Source organism: Pipistrellus hanaki, assembly GCF_964339955.1.
Source record: "Pipistrellus hanaki genome assembly, chromosome: 6".
Classification (NCBI taxonomy): domain Eukaryota; kingdom Metazoa; phylum Chordata; class Mammalia; order Chiroptera; family Vespertilionidae; genus Pipistrellus; species Pipistrellus hanaki.
The window spans coordinates 23,644,520-23,670,105 of record NC_140508.1 but is presented as its reverse complement, the minus strand read 5'-3'; the positions used below and the strand labels follow the sequence as shown (position 1 = coordinate 23,670,105).

The following is a 25,586-nucleotide window of genomic DNA, read 5'->3' as shown; positions in this document are numbered from 1 at the left end:
GGGCTATGGTTTCTTCCAACTACCATTCCCACAATTCTAGGTCATTTCCTCTAGGGCGTCCATCAATCCTTGGTGGGTTGCTGCTGTCCAGCCTCTGTTTATTCACTCCCTCTCTCAAAGTTCTTGTCTCCAGCAGTCTGGTGCCTGTCAATACTGACTTGTAAACCTCCACTTTTGTGAATCATCGGGCCTTTTCCCTTGAAGAATGTTCATCAGATGTCATGGATGAAATTGGTTCATCAGGAACACAAGACAGGAAGAAAGACCTCAGTGGGGTACATAAGCATATGGAGGGACTCACCCTCTGTAGGGAGGGTATAAAGGCCCACCATGGCCTTGTGGACAATAGTATATGGGATGGAAAGTTCCTTAGTTTCAAGTCCCCCAGAAGCACCCTAAAACAAGGAGTGAAGTACAAAGAGTTCATTTGGTAGATGATTGCAGGAAACCCAGGCAAGGGAGGTAAGAAGGGCATAGGGAAGGGGGAAAAGCAAATACAAGATATATTAATAAGTCAGCTACCATAGCAGGTTACTAAAGCTTAATTCTGTGGGAAGTCTCCCCAAAACTGTATGGCACACAAGTCTCAGAATGATCTCACTCAAGGATCAAGGGAGCAATATAATTTTTTAAAATGTTTTTATTGATTTCAGAGAGGAAGGGAGAGGGGAGAGATAGAAACATCAATGATGAGAGAGAATCACTGATCAGCTGCCTCCTGCACATCCCACAATGGGATCAAGCACATACCCCTGGCATGTGCCCTTGACCGGAATTGAACCGGGACCCTTCATTCTGCAGGCTGACATTCTATCCACTGAGCCAAACTGGCTAAGGCAAGGGAGCAAGATCTTATTGTTGCTGTTTTAATTCTTACCTAGGGATATTTCTAAAAACATATTTTGATTTCAGAGAGGAAAGAAGAGGAAGAGATAGAATCACCAATTATGAGAGAGAATCATTGATCGGCTGCCTGCTGAACATCCCCCACTGGGATCAAGCCTGCAACACCGGGCATGTGCTGACTGGGAATTGAACTGTGACCTCCTAGTGCATAGGTCGAGCTCAACCACCAAGCCACATCAAGTGGGCCAAAGATAATTTTCCATTGATTTTTAGAAAGAGTGGGAGGGAGGGAAGAAGGAAGAGTTAGAAAGAGAGAGAGAGAGAGAGAGAGAGAGAGAGAGAGAGAGAGGGAGAGAGAGAGAAAGATGCAAGAGAGTCATATCCATCAGCTGTCTCCCTCACCCACCCCAACCCTTGACCAGGAATCAAACCCAAGAACCTTCAGTGTGATAGCTGATGCTCCAACCATTGAGCAACACCAGCCGGGAGGGAGAGATATTTTTATACACCAACCTCTATGATTGTTGAAAGCTTCTTCTTGGAAGTGCTGATTCTATAGTACTCCTGGCCTGCTATAGCAATAAATAAATAAATAAATAAATAAATAAATAAATAAATAAATAACAGACAGACACAGGGGTGCAGATATTAGCCATTAAAAGTTGTCCAGGGGGCCGGGACCGGTTTGGCTCAATGGATAGAGCGTCGGCTTGGGGACTGAAGGGCCCCGGGTTCCATTCCGGTCAAGGGCATGTACCTTGGTTGCGGGCATATCTTCAGTAGGGGGTATGCAAGAGGCAGCTGATCGATGACTCTCTCTCATCGATGTTTCTAGCTCTCTATTTCTCTCCCTTCCTCTCTGTACAAAAATCAATAAAATATATTTAAAAAAAAATAAAAAATAAAAATAAAAGTTGTCCAGGGGCCCTCTGAAACAGACTAATAGGCTGGGACTATGGGCTATTCTGGGAAACCTGGCAAGCTGGCTTTCACTGGCTATGATCTTCCATAGTGCTCGCTGTATGAACTTGTGGCCTGAAAGTGTGGATGCTGACTGTACTGTCAGGACTGCGATGGATTTTCACCAAAGTTTTAGGATAAAATATATGTATTCAACAGCATTAGTGGAGCCAGCACTGGATGAAGTAGTAAGTGAGGCATTATATGACTATAGGTCCAGACAGCTTTCCATGAAGTTAGGTGAACACTGCAGCTTATGGAACTCCATTTGAGGGTTCAATATTAACCCCGTTTTTGTGTTAAAACACACACACACACACACACACACACACAGAAAATGTATGCATAAAGAATCTATGTGTTATCAATTGCTGTATTTAGGGAAGTGGGGTTATGGGTCCTTTTTTTTTCTTACCTATTTGCTGAATCCTTATAATAAGCATTGATTACTTCTATAATAATAGTGACCAGATTAAAAAATATTCTGTACAATCTCGAGATTCAAAAATAATTCTAACACTCTTCTAAATCTTCCCTTCTTCACTCCCTCCATTCCTCCTTCACACCCTCCATCCAATGCTTCAGAGTTGCCCTGCTTAGCTGCAGGTAAGTGGCACATAACATCCCCACTCTCACGCACAGGATACAACAAGAAATTAGGTGCAAAGCAGACAAGAGAGATGTCCCCCTATCCCTGAACTAAAACTCTCCCATTTGCTCACAGACTAGCATTTAGGACTTGTTTATAAGTACAGAGTTTTCATGTTGATATCTGAGTTCAAGTTCACGTTGAGAAGTGGCCATTAAAAGCCGAGACAGGGCCGCAGAGGCAGACATCCAGCAGGTAGAAGAGGCAGACCTGACAGGAGAAGACAAAGCCTGTTCCAGGCTGCCACCTGTGTTATCAGCACAGGCACCCAGGTTCCTTGCGCCTCTTCACCCGCTTCCAAACCTAAGCAGGGTCATGGCCATGACCTTGAGGGATCCAGAACAGACTTAATTATACTTAAGAGAACCGCACACCCAATGTTCAGGACTTAAAAAGATCCTCCATATTAAAAGTGGGCATCTTCAAATATAGCTTCAGAATCTGCCACCACAAGCCAGACTGGGACAGGAGGTTACATTCTCTTCTGCTTCTACCTTTTTTCCTTTGTGTGAAATGAAGTTGCTTTTCTATTTGTCAGCATCCCCTGGTTACAGAACCTGCTCTTCAATGTCTGATCTTCTTCTAATGAAGGAACTTACACTTCCTTTGAATTTTCCATTATATTTCTGAATATCACTTTTTTCTCTCCCGTTTCACAATATTCCTTAAAAAAAAAAAGACACTGGAGAATAAAGTCTTAACAACTGTTATGGGGCCATGATCTTTGTATTGACCACTTTTTAAACTTTTCATAAAAAGGGGCCTTTAACAAGCCCAAGCGTTTAAATATGAATGGAATAAAGGCAAAAGGAGATGAAAGACATGGCATTCCTGGTGAAATAGGTCAGATGATTTTCAGACTCCAAAGTGTCCTGATAGTTTTACGTGATCCAGTCCAGTTCCTGGAAAAAAAAAACCCTGCCAACAGGTAACAGGTCTTTGGAAGCTTTTGAAGCCAAAGGCTCCCCACCAGCCAGCCCATCTCTCACTAAGTTCTCAGCCTCATTAAGAATGAGAAACAGATACCACGGCACCAACCTGTCTAGAGAACACAGCGAGACAAATGTAATTGCCTGTGTGAGGAATATAGGGCAGCGACTCCCGAATCAGTCGTATTTACACCCACTCCATTTCGGTTGTCTTTCCTTTCTAATTTGGGCATACATCGATGTCAAGTGTATAATTTCATCTGGGGCTTTATCAGTTGCCGCCCAGAGCCATGATTATAGGGTGCAGGGCACGTCCTGCCCCTGAGCGAGGCTATCTTTAGTATCTTCTTGATAGCCACTTCTTACACAGAAAATCAAAAGGAAAGTCTTGGTTTTCTCATGTGGCTCCAGAATCACTAAATATAACATTTAGAAGCAATTTATCGACTATAACCGCCGGGTTTTCAACTGCCACTACGGTTTTTTAAAGTGCTCTTATTCCTTTCTTTTGTTACTTTTATCAAGTTGGAACATAAATTTCAGGGAGTTCTATAGTGACCATTCAATCATGCACTGAGTTTAACTTTTACCTTGCTGGTGCCCCACCCCACTTATTGCACAAACATAAGCCTGGATTTTGAGCAATCCCAGCAAGAAGGCTACCGGTATTATTTTTTGGAAGAAGTAGTGTTTCATAAACAAAATAAGAAAATGGCTCGCCGACCTAGGATTCAAGGGTAATTTATTAGTCTGAGAAGAGGAGTCACACACTATACCCAGTAATATGCTTCTTTTATTTTTGTGCCTTTACCTTAAAAATATATTTAAACAAGAAACAAAGATAATATTGAATTTTCCCATAAATCTTGCTTTCTTATTTACAGTGTTACATTGTAAATAACATTCCATTATACACAAATTAATAACTGTGCATTACTGTATGGTTTCTTTACATATCCTTTCATAATACAGTACACACAGCTCGAAGCTATTACATTTAGAAAGGCTTGAGGGAAGAAGTACAAACTTTGTCAATAAGACTATTATTTTAAAAGGTTTTGACCTTGATTCTCTGCTAGATTGTTTCACTGAAACCATTCTTTGTTAAAAAAAAAAATGCCCCATATGAGGGATGAAAATAACAGTTTAAGTCACCACAGGATCCACTTAAACTGGTTAACAAATAATAACACTTTATCACTTATTACTGTTGCTAAATGGAGCACTACCACTGTCAAGTCATTTAAACGAGCAGATTTACCCTTCAATTCAGACACATCACTTTAACGACAGTTGGTACCTCTTTATGAAATAAAAAATGTTTCCTGCAACTTTAGGTTTGACTTGTAAACAGTTAAAGCACACATTTTGTAAATATGATTGACTCATTCCTGGTCTTAGGTTACGCAATATGGGGGAGTTTCTATTTCATCGGGGAGACGCAAGCACTCACACTGCACTCACACACACACACACACACACACACACACACACACACACACACTCGTGCACTCAGCCTGCCCGCCCACCGAAGGCCAGCAAGTCACTAGTACTCCTGCAGCAGCACTAATGTCACCAGCGGTGTGCGAGGCTGCAATAGGAGTTATAAAATGAAGACGATAGGACAGGATATCCAACTTCAATTAAAAATACGGAGAGCTCAGGCTCTGGAATGCCCTCAGGTGCTTCATGCTCAGCCTGAAGGTTCAGTTCACTGGGCTCTGCAAGCGGCACACCCCACCTTCGATGGCCACGGACTGTCCTGCCACCGCACCGGGAGGGAGTCTGGAAATGTGAGTCTGCGAAGAGGGAGACAGGAGAACGTTAGAGGCGCCGGCTGTGTCCCCGCAGGTGTGACAGGTGGAGGCTCCTCTGCCTCTGAGCACCCATGCCGGGTGGTGGGAACCTTAGGTGACCATATCCTGCTTGTGCAGGCCGCTCCGGGCATGTGTACTGAGCATCCCTGTGTGCCAAGTACAGAGCTAGCCACTGGAGTGTCAGAATGGGCAGACAGCCAAGGCCCCGGCAGCACAGAACTTACAGTGTAGCCAGTCTGTATTCAGAGGAGTAGAGTGCTTTTATTGCTGACACTATTACAGATATCCCCATTCTTTTTTTTTTTTTTTTAATCCTCACCCAAGACATTTTTTCCATTGATTTACAGAGAGAGGGAAAGACAGAGAGAAACATCAATGTGAGAGAAACACATTGATTGGTTGCCTCCTGTTTAACCCTGATCAGGACCTGGGCCGGGGAGGAGCTTGCAATGGAGGTACGTGCCCTTGACCGAAGGTCCCATGTTGACACCATCCACTGAGCCGACACTATTCATCAAAGGGTCCCAGGTCGACACTATCCACAAACGGGCTAGAGTGAGTCCCCCATTTTCTGTATTCAGAGTAGCAGTGTGCTTTCATTGTTGGCACTATTACAGATGTCCCCCATTTTCATCCCCTTTGTCCATCTCCACCCAGCCCCCAAGATCAGTAGTGGTTTTAATGCCAACTATATTGATCACATTCCAGTTCCACGAAAACTAATAATTTTGTCCTCTGAGCATTCAGAGCAACTACAAATACCCGGTTCATGTTATTACTTCCAATTTGTTCCTTAAAAGAGCTGAGTAGCTTACAAAAAGTGAGATAATTCAACAACCTAAAGTAAGTGAGGCAATGAGGAAAAGAAAAAGGAGAGGTTACAAAGCAAGGTGAAGACACGCATGAGATTAACACCTAGCCGACTGCTGCCCTGTCTCCCAGCTTCCCAGGGACCACGGTGGGGTGGTTCACATGGCGCACAGGATCACACAAACCACGTGCCCAGAGAACAGCTGCGCCTACCAGCGCGGCCAGGGAGCCACATGTTTGGTGGGGCTTTAGAAAGGGTACGTGGCATGTACAGTGGATGAGCTGTATGACAGTGAGCGTGGTGGGATGAGGGCTACATTATGCAGAGGAGGCAGCCCTGAGTGAAGACGTGAGTGTCCCATGAGGGGTCAGGACGGCAGCCAGGAATCCCTTTGTAGATGGTCCTGCTTAATCCAGGGATAGATAAATATAGGGAGTTTCTAAGAAGAACAGGACTGCATATCTTCAGGAATCTTCTGTTTCTCTAAACAAGCTTTTCTTGAGGACTGAACTGCGGGGAGCTCAGCCCCAAGCAGCCAAATAGGAAGCAAGCATGCACATTTGATGGAAAAACAGGCAACATAGTTGGCTTATAGTTGAGGGTGGACACCACTTTTGAATCTCATTGTGCAAGTCCTGTTAGAGTAGCTGACACAGATCAACCATTTGGAAAGTTCTGGAGAACAGGACTGTCCTTGGTTTTTGTGTGTACAAGGCAGGCAGCAACCCGGAACCTTCGGGGGTGAGGTTGGTGGACTTGGGGATGGGGAGCTGGACGAGGCAATACCGTGGCATCACCTGGGATGCACGTTTCAGTGAGTTCACTCGGCAGGCTCGTGCTGCTGGAAACTAACTGTGTCCCAGCAGCTGGCCTCACTGTCATGTCCCAGGGCAAACTTGGTTCTCACTGCTTGGCTATCTTAGAGCTGAGAAGTCCATATTGAGACAAACTTGTGAATCTTCTGTTCCTTGTGAAGCATCATTAATCTTGTGGGAGGAGCTAGAAGAGGACCTGTTTGATTCTGCTATCTAACAGCCCTTGTCACATTATTAACAAAAAGCTGAAATCCATGCAGGCCAGACGGGAATGGCAAGAAATATTCAAGGTGATGAATAGCAAGATACTCTACCCAACAGCCTAAAATACTCTACCCAACAAAGCTATCACTCAGAATTGAAGGCCAGATAAAGAGCTTCACTAATAAAAAAAAGCTAAAGGAGTTCATCACCGCCAAACCAGAATTATATGAATTGCTGAAGGGGGTTCTTTAGGAAGAGGAAGAAAATAAAGATAAAAATTATGAACAACAAATACGTAACTATCAACAAGTGAATCTAAAAACCAAGGGAATTAAAAAAATCTGATGAACAATATTAACTGGTGAATATAATAGAATCAGAGGTATGGAAGGGGAGTGCACTGACGATTCTCGGGGAAAAGGGGAGTGGGGGTGCGGGAAGAGACTGAACATAAACTGTGCACCTATGGATCAGGACAATGGGGGGTGGGGAAAGGGCAGAGGGTGGGGTGGGAACCTGGTGGAGGGGAGTAATGGAGGGGGGAAAAAATGAGGAACATTTGTAATAATATGAACAATAAAGATTTATAAAAAAGAATAAATGGTTTACACCAAGCTGGCTCTTAGAAACAGTAAGGCATTTTTTAGCTATAAAACTAGTTATCAGATACTATATTTACCTCTGATACAGGTTAAAGAAGGAGATTCTAGCAAAAAGAATATATCTGAGATATGAATAAAAAATGGGAAAAATGTATTGTCTAAAAAAAAAAAAAAAAGCTGTCTATAAAAAAAAAAAGCTCAGTGTTAGTGGCGCCATGTTTATACGTCAGGACATTATTAACATGAGGTGAAAGAGAATTTTTTTGCCTAGGGATCATTCATTATTTTTTTTAAAGATTCTCCTAAACAAAAAGCTCCCTGAGAGAGTAGAAGCACTTCAGTCCATCTCCCCCCTAATGCCACCTCCTCAGTCCTGAACACAGGGATGCAGCTGTGACAGAGGTCAACAATAAAGCAGAACCTCTGTGGAAAACAGTATGGCGGTTCCTCAAGAAATTAAACATAGAATTATCAGATGATATAACACTTCCACTTCCGAGTATATACCCTAAACATGTGAAAGCAGGAACTCAAAAATATGGTTATACACCAATGTTCACAGCAGCATTATTCACAACAGCCAAAAGGTAGAAGCAAACCAAATGTCCATTAGTGTATGAAGAGATAAATAAAATTGTGTAATATGCTAACAATGGAATATTATCCAGCTTGACAAAGGAACAACCGCCTCACAAATGCCACAATATGGATAAGCTTTAAAGACATTATGCTAAATGAAATAAATGATACAAAAGTGTAAACATTGGAGGATTCCATTTATATGAGGTACCTAGTAATCAAATTCATTGAGAGAATGCAGAATGCCAGCAGCTGTGGGCAGCAGGGATGGAAAGTCATTGTTTAATGAGCACAGCTTGGGAAGATGAGTAAGTTCGGGAGATGGAGGGCTGTACAACAATGTGAATGGACCAAATGCCACTGATCTGTACACTCAGAAGTGGTTAGAATGATAACATTTATGTCATATATTTTGCCACATTTTTTTAAATCGGCAACTGAGGATATGTTTTTATTGATTTGAGACAGAGAGAGAGAGAGAGAGAGAGGAGAGAGAACACAGAAACACTGATCAGCTGCCTCCCATAAGACCCTGAGCACGGACTGAACCCGCAACCCAGGTATGTGCTTTGACTAGAATTGAACCCACAACCTTCTGGTGTATAGAATGATGGGCCAATCAACTGAACCACCTAGCCAGGACTTCCACCATTTTTAAAAAAGTAATAAAGCATAAATGACACTTTCCTACCTGGTCCAGAATAGTTTTCCACAAGATGGCATTAAGAGAAGGGGTCAGCTAGGAATTAATCCGGGATGCAGACCTCATAGGAGAAACATTAACACTACCCGGTACTGTTCACAAATAAATTGGAATTTTCTAATCAGGTTAAATTATCTGTCACTAAAAGAGAAGCTCACAGAAAAATCCATCCTCATGTTTCCCAAAGGTCCAGGGAGAATCCAGGGACAAGAGTGGACAGAAAATAAATTGTTAAAACATCAAAGAGTGACCATATGTCCAAACAGATGGCCTGCAATCTGACCAGAGGGATGTTGGTCTTAAAACAACTGATTTCTTGCTGACCATAGAAAAGACCCAGAACAAGGGGGAAGAAAGTCATGTCCCATGAACCAAGAGACTTGGTAGCAATCTCTTGAGATTTACAAAAACACAGGCGGCCAATCTTATCTCTCACACTCCCATCCCCCATTAAGTTTACAACAGAGGAACATCTAAATAAACTGAACTAAATCACAGTGTCAAGGAGAGTTAGGAAGGTAATGAAAAAAGGACTGAAAATGATGACAGTGGTCTTGAGACAATAACAGCACCTGGGCAAAATACTTCAAAACTACATTGAGATTTGTATAAACTGAGCTGATTACATAAGACAGAAGTGTTCAACTACACAAACGAGTGGTGAGATTACCCAGTCCCTCAATTGTCATCTAGTCAAGGGGTTATTTTGAGATTACAAAACACATTGGCATGGTCTTGGTGGTGAGAGGAGTAAACTGGCTAACCATCCAAATGTCAATGCTTCACCAGTTTCATCCATCAACATGGTCTTCTGACTCATCAAAAAATAAGTGACCTTGGTCTGAAAAGGTTTGAGCCAAAATGTATTTGAAGCTTTCTGTGGAGATTGCAATGGAGCGTCACATTCTATTATAAACAATGGGAGCTGTTTCACAGGCTATTTTACATGAGTGTTTATCCCCAAAATTTCTTTTAGAGAAGTGGGTTTGAATTTCTCTTGAGACTAAAAATAGGCCACTTTCTACAATGAACTTATATGTCAGCATTTAAAAGTACAATAAAGTATTTTACATTGCCTAAGGCCTGTGCAGACCCTAGGGTACCTTATAAGCATAAGAGCTTAAAAAGAGTGTCTTTGAAGCCATTTAAGTAACAATGCACTTTCATTGGAGTTTACATGAAATAACACATGAAAATTATAGGTAAAAAACACACATATTGATTCATTTTGGGTAATCTCCCTCCATTTCTTGCTGCATAGGTCTTTCATATATGATTTCAAGTCTCTAATATCCTTTTCTGGTTCTTTCTCAAGAAAATACTTCCTTGACTGGATCCCCTACTCAGTCTAGAAACTCTCATTCTAGCTGCTCGAGCACTCATCTGAGCATGCGATGTAACTGTCTTGATTTTGGTTTGCTTTGAGCTTTTAGGTCTCTGTAATTGAAAGCCAGCTGGAAGTGAGAGACGGCCCTACCACACCTATGTAGTCCCTGAGCCTGTCACAGTGCTTGATACAAAAGGCTAGACATGCTCACAGAGTGGCTAAGTGACAAAAATATATCTTCCAAGGCTAAGTTTATGAACACACAAAGAATCTCAAATGTTTTAGCTAGTGCGACCAGTCAGTTTGGCTAAAAAGTCAATCATACTAGTTTGTCATATAAATATTTTTTAAAATAAAAAAAATATATATATAGACTGACTGAATGAAAGAAAATATTCGCCAATGATACCTCTGATAAGGAGTTAATATCCAAATTTTATAAAGAACTCAACACCAAGAAAAAAAGCAATGCAATTAAAAAACAGGCAGAGGACCTGAAGTGAGACGTTTCCAAAGACATGTGAGAAGATGCTTAATGTCCCCAATCATCAGATAAATAAAATTAAAACCACAATGAAATATCATCTCATACTTGGTAAAACAGCTATCATCAACAAATCAACAAACAAGTGTTGGTAAGGATGTGGAGAAGGGAGCTCTCGTACACTGCTTTTGGGAATGCAGATTGGTACAGACACTGTGGAAAGCAGTATGGATCCTCAAATAATTAACCATGGAACTGCCTTGTGACCTAGTGATTCCACTTTTGGGGATATATCCAAAGAAACCCAAAACACTAATTCAAAAGTATGTATGCACCCCTATATTCATTGTGGCGTTATTTATAATAGCCAATATATGAAAACAACCAAATAAATGATTAGCTAAAGAAATTTGGTACATATGTTCAGTGGAATATTACTCAGCCATAAAAAAGAATGAGATATTACTATTTGCAACAGCATAAACATACCTAGAGGTTATTGTGTCTGTCTGTCTATCTATCTATCTATCTATCTATCTATCTATCTATCTATCTATAAAAGAGGTAATATGAAAATTAGGCCGAGGTAATATGAAAATTAGGCCGGGACGCCATAATGGGTGATGACCAGACAGGAGGAGGTTGTATGCGCAGGTGAGGCCCTGAGTGAAGATGGAGACAGAGAGAGGGGGGGCAGCTGACCCCTGGAGCTGTAGCAGACACAGACAGGGACACGGGGGCCGGAGCAGACATGGACAGGGACAAGGGGGCTGAATGCAGGCTGGGAGAGGAGAGGGTGGAACCCTCCTGCAGCCTCCTTGGCTGATCGCAGGCCCAGAGAGGAATGGATGGGCCTGCCCGCAGCTTCCCCAGCCAATCGCAGGCCCTGAGAAGAAAGGGCAGGCCTGCCTGCCTGCAGCCTTCGTGGCTGAGCACAGGCCCGGAGTAAAACGTTGACAGCAAGTCCTTTCAGTATAATTGGGGCATTAGAGGCCCACAGAATGATCACTTCCTTTTCTATGAAACACATAACTCTGACACTATTTACAATTAAATAAGTTCCATATATTTTGACATCTTACAGCCCTGGAAAGTTACATATAATGATCAGCAAAGTGAAAAGATGAAAAGAAATTTTAGGCTTCTAAAGATGTAACTAATTTCTGTCTAGAAGGCACACCAATTCAAAAAGTGATGGTTTTATTGTCCTATAGGACATTAGCCAGATTGTATCTAATTTAGCAGTTTTACTTCAGGCTTTCATCTTTGGCAATTTCATTTGAACAGCATTGTCATCCTGCCAGTCCCTTCACTGAGTTAAACAGAACTTTTGCATCTGCTATTATGTATTTGAATAAGAATTATGTATTCAACACAAAATTGTATTTTGACACAATAAAACAAAAGATCATTTGACTCTTCCCTGGAACACAGAAAAGCACAAACTTGAATCATTGGTGTGGCTTAGGCTAATTTTCCAAATAGTGTTAATAAAATTCATGAAGGGATCTTCACAGAGCCAAGAATTCTCTTTCAGGTCTACATAATTAGCATCTCCAAGGAGGAAGCTTGTTATTCTGTGTTTTGTTTTGTTTTGCTTTTTAATACTCACTAGAGGATATTTTTTCACTGCTTTTTAGAGATAGTAGATAGGAGGGGGAGTGAGAGGGGTAGGAATAAGGGGAAGGGAAGGAGGGGGGAAAGGGAGGGAGAGGGAAGAAGGGAGAGGGAGGAGGAGGGAAAAGGCCTGCTCAAAGCTGAGGGCAGGCCTTCACCAGCATAATAAGCTGCAGAGGAAACACCTATTCTGACTGCTCATTGGCTAAGCTCCCCATATGCTAGTCGCAGTGTTATTGGTAACTTGCTTAATAAGAATCAAGAAGGTGACCTATGGTTTTTCCACCTCACTCCTGGAGGAAAAAATGAAGGTCTGCTGCTGAAGTGGCTAAGAAATGCCATATCTTGCCCTAGCCAGTTTGGCTTGGTGGATAGAGCCTCGGCCTGCAGACTGCAAGGTACGGATTTGATTCTGATCAAGGGCATGTACCTAGGTTGCAGGCTCCTCCTTGGCTGGGGCCCAGGTCAGGGCTCATGTAAGAGGCAGCCAATTGCAGTGTCCCTCTCACACTGATGTTTTTCTCTTTCCCTCTCTCTTCCATACTCTCTAAAAATCACTGTAAAAATATCCTCAGGTGAGGATAAAAAAAAAAAAAAGAAAAGAAATGTACTGTCCTCTGAAAGAGACATCTTGAAAATCTCTAAAGAAAATCTCATTCTTTCGTGGTGAAGGGACTGGAGTCCATGCTGATGAAAACACCTTGGCGGCTGAAGTGGTGGGCAGTGGCAGTAGTAGCGGGGTGATGGGGCTGGTGCCTTCCCCTGATCAGCCAGGTTGCCTCCTGCAGAGGGAGGCAAGCAGGCTTAAGCCATCAGTAGGACATCCACTGAGGGCTCCCGGACTGTGAGAAGGGGCAGGGTGGGCTGAGGAACACTCCCTTCCAGTGCACTAATTTCATGCACCAAGCCTCTAGTACTAAATGAAATAAGTCAGTCAGAGAAAGACAAATACCATATGATTTCACTTATAAGTGGAACCTATTTTTAAATTTATTTTTAATTTTTTCCAGCTTTATTGAAATATAATTGATGCATATTATTTATTTATTTTCCTTTTTATTAAATTTATTGGGGAGACACTGGTTAACAGGTTTCAGGTGCATAATTCCACAATACATCATTTGTACACTGTATTGTGTGTTCACCACCCCAAGTCAAGTCTCCTTCAAAGAACAAAATAAACAAAATTGAAATAGACTAATAGATACAGAGCACAGACTGATGGTTGCCATAGGGGAGTGGGCTTGGGTGTCTGGGTGAAAAAAGGTACAGGGGTTAAGAACTACAATGATAGTTACAAAATAATCACAGGGATGTGACGTACAGCATAGGGGGTATAGTAAATGTTATTGTAATAACTATGTATGGTGCCAGGTGGGAACTGGAAATATTTGGGCGAGTGCTTTGTGAAATGTACAATTGTCTGAGTACTATGCTGTACACCTGAAACTAATACAAACTACTATTGAATGTAAACTGTAATTGAAAAATAAAATATAATAAAAAGTACAGTCTGACTAAATTTTTCCACTTTCCAAATGACTGCATTGTTAGAATGGGAATGAAAGTAGATTTCTCACGTTAACAGGCCCAATGGAACCCAATGGCCTGCTGGTTATACTACTTTCTTTCTTGCTAATTCTCTGAGTGGCACAGGAAGGCCTTTGAGATTAACACTCATTGTATAATAACGTATTTGTCCTGAAGATTTCAAAACGAAGTTAAAGGAAGAAAAATTGATATAAAAACTATATAATTGCTTGATGTTCTAATCACAATCTAAGTAGTAGCTGAGACTTCCCATCATTCATACTCACATCTTTAAATCTTTTAAGACCACCTTACTGACTGCTCTTTTGTGGTTTCTAGGGAAACTACAAGCACACAATTTAATTTTAAAAGTCTCAAAGCCTTTATTTAGTGGTTATATTTTAATTAATCTTTCCACTCTTAGGATAGTTGCTTGAGATCTGTCACAAGAGTCAAGAAAAGATCCTCTTAAACAAGTTATTATCCTCTGGTGGGGTCAGGAAAATAAAATCTAGACAGATACACTTCAAAAAAAGCTTCTGGAAATATTTTATTTACTGGTTTCATAATTCTGAAGATTTGTTTTTTTATTTTTATTTTTATTATTTTTAAATATTTTTAGATTATTTTTTAATTTTTATTCAGTTATAGTTGACATATATTATATTAATTTCAGATGTGCAATGTAGTAATTAGATATTTATGTACCTTACAAAGTAATTACCCAAATAACTCTGGCACCATACATACTTATTACAATATTATTGACTATGTTCTCTATACTGTTCTTTGCATCCTGTGGTTTTCTATTTTTAAAAAATAGAGCTTGGAGCAAGATGATACTGCAGTCAAAGCAACACATGCTTTTACAGATAGAACAAAGGACATCGGAAAAGCACTTCTACATGTACAGTCCTAAGAAATGGCATTTCAAAACAGAGGTTTTCATCAGCCAGAGGCTAAAAAAGTTCACTCATATGTGGGATATAAAACTGAAACTCATGAACACAAACAGCAGTGTGGTGGTTGTCAAAGGGAAGGGGGTCCTAATAGAAGGTGACAGGAGAAGATCTGACTTTGGGTGGTAGGCAGATGGTATAATATACACATCTTGTAACATAGAAACCCACACCTGAAATCTGTATGTTCATGTTGACCAATGTCACCCCAATCAATTTAAAAAAATATTTTTAAAGTACATGTAGCATGCAACATATCATATCTAATTTTTTAAAAATATATTGACTTTTTACAGAGAGGAAGGGAGAGGGATAGACAGAAATATCGATGAAAGAGAAACATCGATTCAGCTGCCTCCTGCACACCCCCTACTGGGGATGTGCCCACAACTAAGGTACATGCCCTTGATCAGGATCAAACCTGCGACCCTTCAGTCCCTAGGCCAACGCTCTATCTACTGAGCCAAACCAGCTAGGGCTATCATGTCTAATTTTAACATTAATTTACAGAGGAAGTTTATCGTAATGGTTATGTGCATGGTTCAGAAAAATAAGTCTCCAAAAGCAGCCAACTGCTTTCCTCCCCATCATTTTTGTGCTGCTAAAAAAGTTTTGTTAGAAGAGAGATAGTAAGCTAAGAGAGAGCATGGTTTAGGGCAGTGGTCAGCAAACTGCGGCTCGCGAGCCACATTCGGCTCTTTGGCCCCTTGAGTGTAGCTCTTCCACAAAATACTATGTACGGGTGCGCACATGCAATGCGATTGAAACTTCATGGTCCATGCGCAGAAGTTGGTTTTCGGCTCTCAAAAGAAATTTCAATCATTGTACTGTTGATATTTGGCTCTGTTGACTAATGAGTTTGCCAACCACTGGTTTAGGGGGACAAAGGGATGGAAAGGGAAGGTATGGCATCTTCCTTCTTCATTCATATCAGCCAAAGGCCAATTCTATGCTAAAAAGAGACAGCACAAAAGAGGTAGCAATAAAACAATTGTGTAAGAACTACTCTTAAACTGTCAATGCACAAGAAACTGTATATCTGACTTGGTTGATTTACTAGCACTGCTTTGGATAACTAACCTGTAGGTTAACCAGTTTTAAATTAGATACAGTACCTGTAGGATGAGTTAGCACCTTTTGGATCAACACAAAATAAATATTGCTGCCAGTTAATAAAGTTTGCTGAAGATCAATTTGACTAATTAGCAGATAGTTCCCTGCTCAAAGATATTTGGGTGTTAGGATAGTGCATTAGCTGGCTAGGACTTTCATAACGAAATGCTTCAGACTGGTGGCTTAAATAGCAAAGATTTGTTTTCCCACAGTTCTGGAGCTGGAAGTCCAAGGTCAGGGTATCAGTACATTTGGTTTCTTCTGAAGCCTCTCTTCTTGGCTCACAGATGGCCTTTTCTCTGTGCATCCACATACCTGGGGTCTCCTCCTCTTATATGGATGTAGTCCTATTGGATTAGGGCCCCACTCTTATGACCTCATTTATCTTAATCTCCTCTTTAGAGACCCATCTCCAAATAGTCACATTGTGGGTGAGGCCTTCAAGATACGAATTTGGGGAAAACCGTTTATTCCATAAGTGACCTCGTGGTGCCCTTAAAGTGATACAGAGTAAAATCCAACAGAGCCCCAGATGTTTTGGTTGCCTTCAGTCCTCTGAACTGAAATGCCCTCGCCCCCTCTCCATTGCTCCTTGTTGTTTCTCAGCCACATTCTCCTGCCTCAGGGTCACAACACATGCTGTTCTCCTCCGGAAAGCTCTTCCACCCAACATCCACCTGGCTCCCTTGTTTACTTCTATCTGATCTTTTCTGAACAGCAACCTTCCAGGCAGGTTAAATAGTCCACTCACCTGAATCCTACTACCCTTTCTCCTGTGTCTTTACCACAATATAACCACCCATCTGTTTTGTGTCTTTATCTTGTTCATTGTTTGTTGTCCCTCCCCGCCCTCCCCCTCCGCACCCATGCACAAAAATTCTACAGGGATGGGGAGTTTTATCTATTTGCTCACTGTTTTCCCTTAGGACCTAAAAGATAGCCTGACCATGTGAGGAACTCAGTATTTTTATTAAAGGGCTAGAGGCCAGGTGCATGAAATTGGGGAGGAGATGGTCTCTCAGCCTGGCCTGTGCCCTCTTTCAGACCTGGAGCTTTCGGGGGATGTCCGACAGCCAGCTTAGGCCCATGGGGAGCAGGCTTAAGAAGGCAGTTGGACATCCTTAGAGCTGCCACAAAGGCAGGAGAGGCTCCCACCACCACCACTGCGCTCACCAGCCGTGAGCCTGGTTTCTGGCTCCCTATGGGAGCACAATGACCACTAGGGGACAGCTCCTGTGTTGAGAATCTGCCCCCTGGTGGTCAATGTGCATCATAGCTACTGGTAGTTCAGCCATTCGGTCAATTTGCATATTAACCTTATATTATACTAGAGGCCCAGTGCACAAAAATCCATACACTGGAGAGGGGGTCCCTCAACCCGGCCTGTCCCCTCTCACAGTCTGGGAGCCCTCAGGGGTGGGAGGCGACCCAGCAATCAGGGGAAGGCAATGTCTCCATCACACCTCTGCTGCTGCCACTGCTGGTAGCACAAGCCTCAGCCGGCCTTGGTTACCTGAGTTTCGGGTGGCCCTGGGCAGCAACTAACTGAGGCTTGCCTGCGTATCAGGCCGGCCCTGGGCATATGGGGGGCTGAGGGGACTGGGCAATGCCATCTTGTGCCTGTGGGTGCCACCATCTTTGAGGGCATGGCAGTCAATTAGCATATTCCCTCCTTATTGGCTGTGGGCTCTACCAGCTTTGCAACAGCGTGAGGGTCAATTAGCATATTCCCTCTATTAGATAGGATAGGGTTTCTTTTTAAATGAGGGCTGGGAAATGAAAGAGAACAAACTGCAAATTGGGCATTTCTTATTTCTTAATTTTTTAGTTTTTTTTATTCCAGTTTATAAATTTGTTCTAAATATTTGAAGAGACTTATAAAAATAAAGCAATCAAAATGATACTGAAGTTATGGACCTTAAAACTCTGGAGAAACAAGAAGCCTACTTAATTTCCCACAATTGACACTGTCTGGTCATTTACCCTCCACAACACTGCACACGTGCTCCCCTACTTCAGAGAGAGCTCATCCATCGGACATCGGCAGCCCAGACAGTGGCCAGCGGGGGCTGTGTGCCTCTGTCTGCTGTGCTGCAGGAATGAATTCTGATGAATTCAGCACAAGGAGGAGCCTGGAAAAGCCCAGGGCAACCCTGCTCGCAGGGGCATTTTCCCTTCTGGAAAGCAGGGTGCCAGGCTGGTGAAAGGCAGTGCCTCCAGCTCAATTTCACAGGGTTATGGGCATTTGAAGAGTCTGGCATTCCTTCTCCCTTCTCATGCTAATTCTGCCTTGTTCTTCAAATTGCTAAATCTCAGGTAACATTTTTTTTTTTTTTTTTAATCTACTAACAGTGTCACATGGACCTTCTTAGTATAGCGCATAATAATGTATATATTTTGTAGGATGAAGATACATTAACTACGGGCTGAGCTTATCATCCGGATCCATCATCACTGTGCTTCTCGGAGAACATCAGTTTGGGACTGTGAGGTGGCACATCTCCCGTCCCTGCACAGTGAATTCTTACCTGATGTCATAATAGTCACTCTCCTTTTCCTTTTACTGGCACGAACGTGATAGACCTTAAATGACCCACTCCCGAGAGAAGGGCTGGGGAAGTGTGTCTGGTTGGTTTTTATTGCTTTGTTTCTATTATGGGCTTCTTATTTTCCTTAATGAGTTGAGTCAGGAGACACCCCCACCTCTACCCCACCAGCCCATCCTTTTCCCATAAGTGCCCCGCCCACTGCTTTCAAGACCTGTCTTTCAAGGAGACACAACTTGTGAATAAGTATATTCTGAGTACCTGTGTACCACATTTGAAACCTTGGAATGTAGTTTACTCCTCTAAAAATAGTTTGGTCTTCAGACTTCATCCTGAAAGCAGAGGTACTCACATAATTGACAGTTTCATATGAACCCGCTTAACACCACTCAGAATAATGTGCATATTTTATAGACTAACACCCCATTTAACTATAGGTCAAGAGATCCGGATGCTCAGCCCCAGGCCTGTGTGATGCTGGGTGAATCAGGCAAAGGCTCAGAGCTGTATAATGTGGACACGGGGTCACATGGTCTAGAGTAGCCTCTCAGAGCCGTACCAGTTTTCTGTGCTGGGTTCATGGAATTTTGTGTACATAATATTGCTAATGAATCAAAGAACAAGTATTTTACTTCTATTCCCTCACTGCTTTCAACTGAAAGTTATAAACTGGCCAGAGCAATGTGAAGATGTGATTCCTAAGTTCAACCCAACAAATCAGAAATATCAACAGAATGAGGAATTAATACCACATGTTAGTCATTTTACTGTATGTCGCTCCTGCCTCGTTTTCCACATTTAAAACAAGGATGCCATAAAAGATCCATTGGCAAAGTTGGACAAAACACAATGAGAGCATTATGGTAAGTTTCACTATTAGAACCAAAACAAGCTGCAAAGAGGGAAAAGTTCTATTGTTCTCACATATAAATATCATGTCCAAGGAGCCTTAAAATGAGATTAAAATGTTGTCTGATGAGAACAGCATGTTGAATTTTCTTGGCAACTTTTGTCACTTCTTTTACCATGCAAAGCACACCGCACTTCAGAGGCAACATCAGACAAAATCGCCCTCCTATTTTTAGCTCAAAAGCCCAGCGAAGGCATCCACAGAAGCACGGCAATCCCCTCAGTACTTCTCATAACACCACTCACATGGAGAGTTATTATGAAGATTCCATTTTACTAAAGGTGATAAAAGCTCTCCACTATTTAGCAAATATTTATTCTGCACTTACAACGAGAGAACGGAAATATGAAACACACATGGACCCTGCTCTGAAGGTAATTATGTTTTTTTGTATGAGGCGGAAACTAGTTCCTTGTGAAATCTTAATAAAAATACCAAATCCCTATATTTGCATAATGCTTTAGTATCCATAGTGATTTTGCATCAAGTTCTTGAAAATACCACGTCAGGTAGAAAGACGTATACCACACATATTTTTCAAGTGAAAAAAAGAGCAAGATTCAGCACGGTCATGTGGTTGCTTACCATCACAGAGGAAATGGAAAAACTGAGACTTGAATGAAAGCCTCAGGCCTCCAAATTTAGGGCTCTCTCTACTCCCACAAAGCCTTGCCATGGAGGAGTCTAAATCCAGCTCTGTTACGACACACACCTTTCACTGCAGGAGGCTTAGGACTAAGTAGTTTTTCAGGATGAAATAAGGCTTGCTCAGAAAAGCTATTACCACAAATTTTACCAACAAATTTCAGGATGATTCTGGGATTCAGAGAATTGGGTTTGAGCCCTAACTCTGCTGCTAGTCTCTGGACTGGATAGTTACTAGCACTTTGAACGTTAGCATCTTTATAGATAAAAGTTAAAAATTCAACTCAATTACATTCAGGGTTTATTTCTGATTCTAATATTCTAGACAGTTCTGTTTTCCAAAGACCCTCTAAATTTTGTTTAAATATGTGTTGTTGTTTTTTCTCAAAAAACCCACGTCTAAATTTTCTTAGAATCAGGTTGCAGATTTTTAAATATCTCTTCTAAGAATTAAAATACCAATTGGTCCTATCTTTGTGTCACCTTCTCCTTAGACCTAGCTTAACATTAAGAGTGGAGTTCTTAGAGGAAGGTAGGACCACCTACTGAGGCCTGTCATAGGGTAGCTGATGATAGGCCCAGCAGGCTTGATTTCCACCCCATCCCGCCCCACTTTCCACCCCCACCCCCTGGATTTGTACCTCCATCTATGAAGGAACAAAGCCTGTCCCTAGGCTACCTCTTAGATAAGAAGGTAGGCAGGCAGAAAGAAAAGTTGGTAGGCATGCCGCCATATGCCACCCAGATTATACGGAAATACATATCTGATACCATAATGTTAATGGTGCATATTGAGATTGTAAGAATGACTTATACTCTTTCCTCTGATTTCTAAAATTTTCTTCATTCCTCTTTTTCAAATAGCCTCAGAGAAAACATACTATTTTTATATCAGAAACTGATTTTAAAAGAAGAATAAATCAGTATAGGCCATTCCAGGTATACTGTGCAATCATAATTATATATAAAAAATCACGGTTGTAAAAACAAGAAAATATACCAAAATGTTAGCAGTAGTTCATGTGAGGGAGCTCATTGCATTCCAGAAGGATTCATTCAGGGTCTGGATTAAAACTGTTTTCTTTCTGTCATTTCCCTGTATTTCCTTAATTACATAGCAGGGAGGTTTAATGAGTATTTAATGCAACAACATAATCTATTAAGAAATTACTCTATTTCTTTTCTTACTGTCCTAGAGCCATTTTGGAAGGCATGCCTGTGTCCCCACACTACTCCCCACCACTGGTAAAAACAAATGAACCCAGCAACAGTGTCTGGTCAGTCAGATCACTTTCTTCTCCTGGAAATACCTTCTTCCCTTGGTTTCCAGGTCCCCACACTCACCTGGTCCCTCCTCATTTCCCCAACTTACACACATGGAGCTTCCCTGGACTCAGGTGTATTTTCTTATGATTGTGTTCACTTTCTTGGTGATCTCATCCAGTCTCATAATTTAAAAAAAAAAAAAAAAAAAAGCACTATCTGCTGAGACTCCGAAATATACCTCTCCAGTTAAGGCCTCACCAGAGGAATTCCGATAATCTGTCCAGAATCTTAGCTCTACCTCTTTGTAGCTGTGTGAACTTATACAAGTAACTTAGTATCTCAGATATTTCTTCTTGGAGTGGGGCTAACGGTGGCAGGAGACACTGAGCTATGAGAAGATTTAGCTGAGCAATGAAGACCCAAGGCAGCTGCCCCCAATCCCTGCACGGAGGACTGGGGTTTACCCGCCTTTCTGTAAGGGGAGACTCTGGGCCAGTTTCCTCAATGAAAGGCAGCCCAGTGCCTCCTCTTGCAGAGCCTGGTGGGAAAGTCTCGGCATCTTGATGATGTGTACTGGGTGAAAATCCAAAATCTCAGTTACAATCTTCTGTTTGGTAAGCTGCCAGATAACACGGATTTCACTACAGCTTGAAAAGAGCATCTTGTATTTGAACAGAAATGAAAAGCTAATGTTTAAACTAACTTAGAGAGTGAAACTACTATTTGTGTAATGGACCATTTCCTGAGAATTTCAGCTGATCTGTCAGTGAGGAATTTTGAAGGGGTAAAAATAAAACCGCCAACAATCACTTTGAAGAAAGTGCTCCTTGTCAAAACCATCTGCTCCTGACATCTCACTAATATCAGACCCCCTGCAACACCAGAGGCTGTGAAGGCCCTGAGACTTAGCGAGCAGCATCGCCCAAGCTGGCTGGTGCTGGGTCCCAGAAGATGCTCCTGAAGAAGGGATCATGACCAAATGTCAGGGAAATGCTGCAACTTAAATTGTATGGCCCCAGCCCACTCTTGGAGCCAGAAAGGCATGTGAGAACGTAAGTTCAGATATCCTTCAGGAAAGAAACCCACATGACTCTCGAAACTAGCTCATCCCAATGTCAATAAATGCCTTCCTTGAATTCCAGATGCAAAAGGCTATTATCAAAAGGCTGCTGAAACTTCCCTTTTATTCCACTCTAACGCTGACATCTGTTTCCTTTGCTGGTTCTTCCTCACCTTCTCAACAACTAAATGTTAGGTTACGCCAAGACCCAATCAATGTTGGACCACTTTTCCGTAGCATGTCTTGTAGAAATGATTTATACAACGAAACATCTGGTTGCATTGGAAAAAAAACACACAAAAAAACCAGTAAAGAATAACTCTCCATACCTACACCCTCCTTCCAGTTACCATTCCAGTTCTTTACTTCAATTTACAGCAAAGTTCTTTAAAAGACTTGTCTGTACTTGCTACCTCAAAGTCTTTCCTTCCATTCTCTCCTTAACCCCCCTACAATCAGGTTTCCTCCTTACTGCTCCACTGGTCTATGCTCAGACCTAATTTCATAGGATCTGATAACGTTGATGACCCTCTTCTCGTGAAATAGTTTGAAAAATGACAACTTAATTTTCCCAATTGATTTCCCCCCCCCCCCCCGTCAGTCTCTAAGATACCACACTCAATCGGTTCTCCACCAACCTCTATGGCCACTTTTCAATTCTCCTTTCTGGTTCCTCCCCATCTCCTCAACTTTATCTATAAACACAGGAGTTCCACAGGACTCTTCTGTGTTTACCCTCTTGGTGATCTCAACAGGCTTTGTATTATAGTTTTAAAAAGCATTTCTATATTGAAATTCCCAAATATACATCTGTAGATTAGTCTTCTCTCCTGGCACATATAGTAAACTACCTACCAGGCATCTATCTGCATTTGATCCTTAATATGCAACTCAAAATTAACATGTCCAAAACTCAGCTCTTCCTACTTTCCCTCAAGCTTTCCTCGTCCCCCTCACCACTTCCTCCCCCAGTATATGGCAACTTCATTTTTCAACTGTTTAGGACAAAGTCTTAGGAGCTACCATTGCCTTCTCTATTTCCCTTCATACTTCTATCCCAGGGGTCTTCAAACTACGGCCCGCGGGCCACATGCGGCCCGCAGAGGAGTCTGATCCGGCCCGCCAGGTTTTTTGGGCAGTGAGCGCAGCCGAGCTGTTACAGTAGGAATTAGTAGTTCATATAGTCCGGCCCTCCAGCTCTCTGAGGGACCGTGATCTGGCCCCCACTTTAAAAAGTTTGAGGACCCCTGTATCCAATCTATCACCAAATACCATGGTTCTACTTTAAAACATACACAGAAGCTGGTTCTTACCATCAGTATGGCTAACACTCCAGTTCAAGTCATTAACATCACTCTCATGAGTAATACAACCTTAATTCTAGTTCTAGGGAAAATGAGTTTGGTTTAATAGCTAAAATCTCAAAGGCAAAGAATTAAGGCATCCTTCTTGATCAATCATTATCAATCATTGTAATAAATCCCTGATTAGCTCTAATACCAGTTAGCTGATGTTAGAATGTATGCATTTCTGTCATCTTTAGTGGTGAAACCTTTATTTGTATTTATTTCTTTCCCCCCCACAAATATGGCCTACTGAAAAAAAATAATAAATTGCTGGATTCAGGAACTTGTTATACCTAAGAGCATCACCTTACACAACAGGTTTTCCTGTCTGACCATGGGGCTTTGGAAGTTTGTAGATAATTCAGATGGAAGTATGTTTTAGTCAGGGGCTACTGGGCTCATTACTGCCTATTAGGAGCTTGATTGGCCAAGATCTTCCATTTTTCTCCTAAAAATACTCACCATAAACATTTTTAATGGAGCAGTATAGTTGGCAGGTCCTAACTTTCAAAAATTTACCATAATATACACAAGAGCTAACAGTGGAAGAAATTAGGGGATTATTTTTTTTTTCTTGTTACAGGAACCACATTTAAAATAACATTAATTTTCTATTCAGGTTAAAAAAAAATCTGGTTACAAGTACTATGAGCATCTCCTAATAACAAAGTGTTAATACTACCCTCATCCTAAGTTAAGTTTCTTTTTACCCCTTCAACACTACAGCAGACAGTGTAGTCCAAACATGTACAGTACAGCGATGACAGATCAAGAGCATAAAAGTAAATCGACAGTACCCACCACTTATTACATACAGAAATATTTGAAAGAAATGTAAATAGAGAGTAGCTCAACTGTATCCAAATGTCTCAATTAGTTATTACTAAAATGTTAAATTTTACCAATTTAAGCACTGTTTTACTTACATCAAAATCATACCCTGTAACTATCATAAATGAATTTTAATCCTTAGGATTAGACAGAATAGACATTCTAAGATGAAGGCATTTAAAAAGACAGAAGCTATATTATTTGAATGAATGGTAGTATTCTAGCAGACAGACATTGCTTTAGATTCAAACTCTACAACTTGGATCAGCCTCAAATGCCCGGTGAAGCAGGCCAGATCTAGGGCTGCTAAAGTGGAGTGTGTGGCCCCACTGAACAGGGTGGCTACCACTTGGTTCGAGCCAATCACTGCATAGGAGTGGGCCCCAGGGCTGCCAAATCAAAAGCTCTTATAGGAGAAAATAAATGAGAAGAAAAACAATTGTATTTTTATGTAAAACTTAAAATGCTTATATATTGTAAAAAACTTTATGTGAAATTTGTATTTTGCATAAATTCAAAATTTTTTATGTAACTATTTTCAAATTGTTAAAAAAAAAAAAAAAAAGCTGATGAATCTAGTTTTTTAAATCTCAAATCTGGAGAAGGAAAGGCAGTGGGGACAAAGTGTGTCCAGACAACCATCTGAACTCAAAGTTCTACCCTAAACTTCAACATGGAGTCACTCATGCAAGGTGTGTTTATGGAATGTCTACATGTGCTAGGCCCTATGTAGCCATTAGCACCTCCATATACACTGCACGTGTGGTAGATTCAGTTCCTGTTATTCACCTATTTAATAAATAATGTAATAAAAGTCCTTAGTACATAAAACCAGTGAGAGATCCCAAGTATTTACAATCATAAAACTAATTCCTTATTAAGAATTAGAAAGGTAACATGAAATAAGAATGATATGACCAAGACGACGTCCTTTTGTAATTTTTTTTAAAAAAAGGCAAGATTCCTTTCATCATTTGTCCACTGCTTTACAAGCAAAAGAAAGAAAGCACTATTCTGTAATCATTACTCAATCACTG

At 41.3% G+C, this 25,586-nt stretch overlaps 1 protein-coding gene across 4 annotated transcripts in view; it reads right to left on the bottom strand.

Moving 5' to 3' along the window:
- Positions 1–4,138: 4,138 nt before the first annotated feature.
- The window catches only part of TASP1 (taspase 1), a 244,006-nt gene continuing 222,558 nt past the window's right edge, over positions 4,139–25,586 (bottom strand). For 3 of the 4 annotated variants that reach the window (XM_084887647.1, XM_084887644.1, XM_084887645.1), the window contains one exon: positions 4,139–5,183. In XM_084887647.1, the coding sequence (XP_084743773.1) occupies positions 5,096–5,183 (88 nt within the window). In that variant the 3' untranslated portion in view covers positions 4,139–5,095. The remainder of the gene's footprint in view (positions 5,184–25,586) is intronic. The other variant, XM_084887646.1, reaches the window with a different exon arrangement.